The sequence below is a fragment of the Apium graveolens genome, chromosome 10 (genome assembly GCF_009905375.1).
Source record: "Apium graveolens cultivar Ventura chromosome 10, ASM990537v1, whole genome shotgun sequence".
Taxonomy (NCBI): Eukaryota; Viridiplantae; Streptophyta; class Magnoliopsida; order Apiales; family Apiaceae; genus Apium; species Apium graveolens.
Window position 1 is genome coordinate 201693458 of NC_133656.1, and position 8216 is coordinate 201701673.

General features: G+C 37.5%; 1 protein-coding gene across 1 annotated transcript; it reads right to left on the reverse strand.

Moving 5' to 3' along the window:
- Positions 1–969: 969 nt before the first annotated feature.
- On the reverse strand, positions 970–3594 carry LOC141691643 (uncharacterized). Its single transcript, XM_074496409.1, has 4 exons — positions 3477–3594; positions 3069–3242; positions 1808–2392; positions 970–1619 (listed from the first exon to the last, which is right to left on the reverse strand). Exons 1-4 carry the CDS (start codon positions 3592–3594, stop codon positions 970–972), a joined length of 1527 nt encoding a protein of 508 aa, XP_074352510.1.
- Between the last annotated feature and the right edge of the window lie 4622 nt (positions 3595–8216).

Here is an 8216-nt window from a genome sequence, read left to right on the forward strand (position 1 = left end):
TGTTTGATTTTATTTTGTTATGAATCTCATTGTGTTAGATTTTCTTTTTAGACTTTGATTATGCTGTCGACTCATGTTTCACCTGTCATGGTGGCAGCTAAGTTATTTGTCACTTTTTGTGAACAATTATCATTATTTTAATGTTCCTTGTTTTATCTTTATATTGTATTGTATTTCTCCTTCGTTGTTATTTGGATATATTGATATCCAATTTACTTTACTTTTTCTTCGTCAAACTTATTTTGTTGTTCGTGATTCGTACTCGTCAATGCATGCTCGTTATGTCTTATTAAGAGGCCTAATCCTCTTGAAATAAGTCGGTTCGTTTATAGATTCTTGTTGGCAAATTTTGAGAGAATAAGCTCCTTATTTGCCTTATATATATATATATATATATTGTAACATCAAGGATGGCCCTTGATACGTCGTGGGGTGATTAGCCATCTTATAGTAATAGAGTTGAGAATCTAAGCCTCATATCTATTTTACAATTCATCATGTATGTTTGTCGTTCGAATATAGCAAACTTGTAGAGTAAGTAAAGGATACAAGATCTTAAATTTTTAATATTAAATGAAGTGTAAGTAAATGAGCAAATAAAAATGAGCCAAGAACCATATTTATTTATTCATAATGAAGAATATAAAAAGAAAGCATCAATCAACTATGAAACAAACTAATTCCTAAAGACTTCAATTAACCATAGTACCAAGTACTTGTCCTATCGAGTTATTTGCTACCAAATAAGAGACTAGAATTTAAATGAATGGTGAAGTGATTACATGTGATATTTCTTGAGATGCAACACGTTCCAACTTCTTGGAACTTGGACGCCTCCAAGAGTCAAGAGTTTGTATGCCCCTCGTCTAATAATGTCATCAATCAAGTATGGGTCTTCCCAAGTGTCAGCGAATTTCCCAGATGTCGTGTCCATAGTATTTTGGAATACTTTTCTTAGCACCAAGTCGCCTACTGCAAACGTCCTGAGACGTACATTCTTGTGTAACTCCTAGCTACTACTTGTCGATAAGATGCCATCCTGATTTTGGCCATGTCACATAGCTCATCAATTATATCTAGATCATGTACTCGTTCATCATAGTTCGTCCCTATAGTTGCCAAGCCGTACCTGACTGTTGGTGAAATGATTTCAGTTGGCATGACAGCTTCCGCTCCATAGACTAGGCTAAAGGGAGTCTGTCCCATAGATGTTTTAGGTGTTGTCTTGTCTGACCATAACACTAAAGGAAGTTGTTCAGCCCATTTCCCTTTGTGTGATGTCAGTCTTTTCTTCAAGTTGTTGATGATAATTTTGTTGTTAGACTCGGCTTGCCCGTTAGCTTGCGGGTACCGTGGTGTAGATTTTACCAGATTAATGTTCCATTTTCTATAAAAATCTTCGGAATTGTTGCAAATGAATTGCGAGCCATTGTCACAAACTATTTCAGAAGGAATACCAAATCTGCACAATATATTATTTTCAATGAACGAGATTACCTCTCTAGATTTAATTTGCCTGAAAGCCTCGACTTCGATCCATTTTGAGAAATAATCGGTCATTGCCAACATGAACACCTTTTGTCCTGGAGCTGGGGCATTTTCCCTACTATGTCCATTCCCTATTTCATGAATGGCCATAAAGGGATGGAATGATGTAATAACTCTGAGGGTTGATGTATGATTGGTGCATGTCTCTGGCAGGCGTCACATCTTTTAATGTATTCAATAGCATCTTGTTTTATCGTAGGCCAATAGTACCCCATTCTGAGGATCTTGCATGACAAGTTCCTACCACCCGTATAATTACCACAGTCTCCTTCTTGCACATCTCGTAAGACTTGTTCATATTCTCCTTTCTCTAGACATCTCGGTAACAAGCCGCTAACAGATTTTTTGAATAGTATGACATCAATCAAACAAAACCTGGACGCCTTCATCTTGAATGCCGTAGCCTCATTCTTGTTGTTAAAAGAGATATCTTTCGAGAGGAACTCCTTGTACTTTATCGTCCAACCATGACGTTCTCCTTCCTCTTTGTCCATGACATAATATTTTTCTTCATTTCTCTCCATAGCTGGTTTCAAAATGTGAATAATGGGAATGTTCGAGATGTTCATTTGTCGAGATACTTCTCCAACACCTGCCAAGGCGTCTTCCTGAATGTTTTCTTCCCTCGGAACTTGTCGTATTGTGAAAAAACCGAACTTACTTTGTAGCCTCTTGACAATTTCCAGATATGCCATCATATTACAATCCTTAGCCTCATAAGTTCCCTTTACGTTATTTACAACGAGTAAAGAGTCACAATTGGCTTCTAAATGTACTATGTTCAGGTCCAGAGCTGTCGTCATCCCAATTATTAATGCCTCATATTCAGACTCATTGTTTGTTGCTTTAAATTCACAGCATATAGAATATACCAAGGTGTCCCCTTGTGGCGACTTCAGTACTAGTCATAGGTCTGTCCCATTGATGTTAGACGCGCTATCTGTGTATAGTGACCAGGGTTCCACCTTTACAGTAGAAATCAAGTATTGAAGTTCCTGATCTGCTTGACATAACAGGTTAGGACTGAAGTCGGCCACAAAATCAGCTAATGCTTGAGACTTTATGGTTGTGCGGGAATCGTAAGTAATGTCATACGTGCTCAGACGTATTGACCATTTTTCCATTCGTCATGTCAGCTCTGGCTTGTTCAACAGGTTCTTCAATGGTTAATTCGTCCTGACACATATCTTGTATGTTTCAAAATAGTGTCTCAACTTTGTTGAAGTTGTGGACAGGGCTAATATCAATTTTTCCAAGGACGTGTATCTAGTTTCTGCGTCTAGTAGACTTTGACTCACATAGTAAACTGGAAACTATGATCCATCTTCTTCTCTCACATGAATATCGCTGACGGCATGTTCTGTTACCGACAAGTACACATATAATATTTTATTTGGGATAGGTTTAGATAATAGTGGAGCTGTAGACAAATATTTTTTTAATTCTTTCAGGGCCGTTTCATGTCTTATTTCCCATTCAAACCCTTTATTTTTTTCTGAGTACGGCATAGAATGGTTTACTTCTGTCTAATGATCGTGATATAAATCTGTTGAGCGCCGTAACTCGTCCTGTCAGTTTTTGTACTTCTTTAACAGATCTCGGACTTGTAATTTCAGAAATAGCTTTTATTTGTTCCGGACTCGCCTCTATTCCTCTTCTAGTCACCATATGTCCTAAAAACTTCCCTGACGACACTGCGAAATTGCATTTGGATGGGTTAAGTTTCATATTATATGCTCATAATACATTGAATACTTGCTCCAAATCTTGGACATGATCATCTGCATTTTTTGACTTTACCACTATGTCGTCAATATACACCTCCATTATATTGCCTATTTGTTCCTTGAACATTTTATTCATCAGTCGTTGATAAGTTTCTCCCACATTTTTTAACCCAAAAGGCATTGCCAAGTAGCAAAATATACCTCTGTCCGTCACAAAGGTTGTTTTCTCTGCATCTAACGGTTCCATTCGAATTTGATTAAAGCCACTCGACGCGTCAAGGAATGTGAGCAGTTCATGTCCTGCTGTAGAGTCGACCATCGTGTCAATGTGTAGCGATGGATATGGGTCTTTAGAACAGGTTTTGTTCAAATCCGTATAGTCAACACACACTCTCCACTTGTCGTTCTTCTTTTGTACGATTACTACGTTTGCCAACCATTCTGGGTAATCGACTTCGCGAATCATTCCATTCTTCAATAACTTATCGATTTTTTCGTTAATTATCTTGTTTTTTTCTGGTCCAAACTTGCGTCTTTTCTGTTGAACTGGGGCGTAGTTGGGGCCAACGTTTAGTTTGTAATTAAATAATGTCTGGGCTGATTTCAGTGATATCATCATGTCCCCATACAAACGCGTCAAGTCTTGTAGTTAAGAATTCAACCAGGTTGGCTTCTATGTGGGGTGACACGCCTTCTCCTCTCAGGACCTTTTTGTCTTCATTTTTCAACTTCACTTCTGTAAGATTTTCTGGTCCCTTTAACTCAATGGTAGGTGACTCCTTCTGAATATGTTGTACAACGGGTTTTAAGCAAGTTTTGTAACATTCTCGCGCCATAGCTTGATCGCCACGAATTTGATGTACTCCCCAAGGTGTAGGAAATTTTACCACCTGATGTAGTGTTGACAGGACCGCCTTCATGTCGTGAATCCACGCTCGTCCCAGAATTATATTATAGGTAGATCCTCCGTCAATGATCAAAAATCTCTGAAGCAAATTGATTCCTCCGGCGTACGTAGGTAGATGAATTTCCCCTATAGTTCTTTTTGTCTCACCACTGAAGCCAACGAGTGTTGTAAATCTTTTCTCAATATTTGCTTCACTTAATCCCATTTGGCGTAACGTGTCGAACATCATTATATTAGCAGCACTTCCATTATCCACCAATATTCTTTTTATGAGGCAGTTTCCGACGGGTAGGGAGATCACCAAACCGTTATGCTGGGGTGCTATGACGTGTTCCATATATGATTCACCAAATTGTAAGATAATCGAATCATCCATCGCGATGTCGGCTCTTGAGACTTGTAACGCTTTTCCTCTAGCTATCCTTTTGGCTTGAGAATATGTAGCTCCACAAATTTCAGATCCACCAGCAATGTAGTTAATCACTTTGTGGTGGGGCGGTGGAGGTGGTAGCTTTATAGGCGTTCTTTCTCTCCGAACATGGTTACTCTTCTGCATCGACATGTATTCAGTTAAGTATCCCTTCTTGACTAGGGCTTCTATTTCTTTTCTCAGTGTCACACAGTCATTAACCCTGTGCCCATAGTCCCCGTGGAATTCACACCACAGCTTCGAATTTGGATTTGTCTGGGCTTATTGGTTTTTGGGTCCATCTGACTTTGTTACCCAACTTCCCGAATTCTTTAACCATTACTGCAGGTGTTATGTTGAATCCATAGCTATCAAATGTAGGAGGCAAATTAGGATCTTTTCTCTAATCGGCTCGAGTTTGTGACATGTTCACATATTGTTCTGTTAGGTCACACACACTGTAGAAGGGGTTTGAATACAGTGTTTAGCACAATCAAATTGAATATAAGAACTCGAGTAACAGAAAACAGATTTTATTCAACACAATAAACTCTGTTACAATATGGAACTGTCCTCTTTCAGTGATGAACAAATTATCACGAGAGCTGCTAGGGTTACAAAGAATAATAACTTCGATAATGATAACACTTATAGTGTAAACCCTATGCCTGTGTTTATATACTACACAGTTACAAGATAAATTCTAATTGATATGAAATATAATTCTGCTTCCTAAAATATATCAACTAGTTATCTTTTGTTCCAAGTATTCTATTCTTCATAGAATTCTTTCTTCATGCATAATTCTTTCTGTCTTAGTCTCGATCTTCTTTCCTTTCAATCAACCACCTGTCTTATCTGAAAGTCATCTTAAGTCCTGATATTATCTCTTGATAACTATCTTATGATCACTTAAGTTCTGATAACTTAAGTTCTGATATCTTAAGTTCTGTCTTCAGTATAAGTGCTGATTTCCAGTTAAGAACTGATTTATCCTGTTAAGTAAGATTTGAAAACTAAACACAAATCATATTACACATGACATTATCAAATATATCTAACAATCTCCCCCAACTTGTAAATTAGCATAATATACAAGTTCAACAGATATTTGATGATGTCAAAAAAATTAAGTACAAATGCATGAGAATTTGACTAGATAACTACAACTTACAGTCCTTTCAGCTTTACCATCTTAAACTTCTGATAACAGCTTCAGTCTGTATACACTTCAGAATTTAAGCAGTTGTAGATCTTTGACTTGGCTTCAATTTTCGATCTCTTTAATATCAGGAGTTGTTCTGAGATAGTTCTTCAACAAACATCTCTCAGCATATTCAAGTTCATTAACCATCCTCCTTTTAGCATTTATCACTTCAGCTGTATCTTCTCCAGTTTGAAAAATAGCTACTCTGAGATCATTTATCTTAGCTTTTCTTATCTCCTGATCTAGTCTTATCAGATATATCTTGTCAGAATCTAGATTGAATTCCACAGCTTTATAACCCAGAAAAGTAGTTATAATCTCAGCAGAGTTAGGCTTCATTTCGACAATATCACCTTTGTGATCTCTGTACTTGGGACAGTATGTGTTGTCATACTTTACAGAATAAAGTTTCTTCTATCTTTGAATTTGAGACTTCAAATACCCTGCAGCACTATCTGTTAATCTATCTTTCACTTGAAGTAGGAATAGAACATGTTCCAGTTCCTCAAAATACTTCAGTGGTATAGCATTCTGCTTAATCTGGTATACCTTTCCATGTGTCATGAAATATAACAAGATATGTTCTTTCAAAAAGGTATGGTAAACCATTTGTACAGATTCAAGTCGATTCAATCTTTCAGGAGTTGCTCCAACACCTGGTTCACTTAAGGAAGTCGGATCATTGGTAGTGTTATGTACTCTTCTTTCATCAAAACTACCCAACCCAGATTTATCTCTTGCTTCCTTTCTTGTAATAACTCTTGCTTCAAAACCACTTGTTGCAGTATTCAAAGATTGAGTCTGTTTAGCTTTGGTGAATCCTGGTAGGAGTATCTTTGAAGGTTTAACATGAGCAATGTCAGAGGTTTCCTTTTCCTTATCTTCTGATAGCAAGCCAACTTGAGCTATGTCAGAGGTTGCTTGCTTCACTGTCATATCAGAACTTACTATATCTTGACTCTGAACAACGTGAGCCATGTCAGAGGTTGTTTGAAAAATCTTCTTTTGCATCAGAGTAAGATTAGCATCTTCTTCATCATCAATTATTTCTTCATCCATGACTGGCATATAAACCTTTACAGGTTCATCAACTTTTTCTTTGCCCTTGGACCTTGGATCAATTTCCGCTTGTGATTTGGCTTTGGTTGCCTCAGAACTTGTTCTTTCCTTTATCACAATACCCTTAGGCTTTGGAAATTTCTTTTCTACAACAGAAGCTTTAGATTTTGTCTTGACACCTTCTGCTTTGAGTCTTGCTTCTTCTTCCTTTGGACTCTCAAAGTCCATTCCTGGATTTTCTTTAAGAAATAACAGTTTTGAAATTTTTTCATCAAGTTCCAGATGTTCACCAGAACTTATCCTTTTACCAGTATCAGAACTTATTCTTCTCCCAGTATCATAACTTGTTCCTTGACTTGTAATTCTAGATTTACTTGATGAAAATCCTTTGCCTTGACCTTGACCTCTACCCTTGTTAGAGTTTTCCTGGTCATCATTTCCATCATCCTTTCCTTTCAGTATCTGAATAGATTTGCATTTGGACTTAATCACTTTCTCCCCTTTTTGGCATCAGCGGGTAAAAGAAGAGAGACAAGCAATTCCACTGAGGATTGGATCTCATTGAGTTGATTTTGGTGAGAAGCTTGATTCTTCAGAATTTCTTCAATTTGAGTTTGTTGCTTCTCCTGAGTTTTCTCAATGTAGGCAATTCTATCAAAGGCTGGCTTGAAAAATCTGTTCTTTTCATGTTTCACATTCATATCTTGCTGGATCAAAGTTTCTTGAATTTTATTCACCTTGGCATGAGTTGTTGAGTGTTGACCCTGAAGTTGCCTAGTACTCAATGCAGTAACTCTCAGCTGTGCCTTGAAATCATCATTTATCAGCATTTCATCAGCTTTTGCCAGATGCTCAGCAAGAATCTTTTCAGAAGGAATAAAACTAACTGTGTTCCATTCCTTAGTCCACTCTTTTCCTCTAGGAGTTTCACTCCAAGGTACTGGTGATTCCCCTATAACAAACTTCTTAACTAAATCAGCTTTAGTAATTGTTTGTTGAGGTGCATGTCCTGATGGACTAGCTGCATCAGTATCTAAATTAGCAGCATCTTCACCAGTAATTTCTTCATTAGCAGTATCAGAACTTGTAGAGCCTGCAGTATCAGCATCCTCGGATAAAACAGCAGTATGAGAGGCTATAGAGGCTTCAACATCATCCTCTAAATTCGGATCTGCAGCCAGGTTCTGATCAACATCCAAAATTGATGTTGTTGGTGGAGTGAGTTGAATTGGTGGAGCTTCCAAGTACAAAACCTCAGGCACAATCAAGTTATGAATATCAATTTCAACACTTGTACCTGGTTCTTCAGTATGTACTGGATCAACTATAGGTGACATATGAGGTGTAGAAATTTTGTCT

Excerpts from the sequence above, each read along its gene's own strand:
- LOC141691643 (XM_074496409.1), bottom strand. The coding sequence starts at position 3,594 with ATGGTCGACTCTACAGCAGGACATGAACTGCTCACATTCCTTGACGCG. Across the intron at positions 3,243-3,476 it reads AACCTTTGTGACGGACAGAG|TGTCGTCAGGGAAGTTTTTA; the intron begins GTATATTTTGCT and ends GCAATTTCGCAG. Across the intron at positions 1,620-1,807 it reads TGTGCAAGAAGGAGACTGTG|GGAATGGACATAGTAGGGAA; the intron begins GTAATTATACGG and ends TTCATGAAATAG.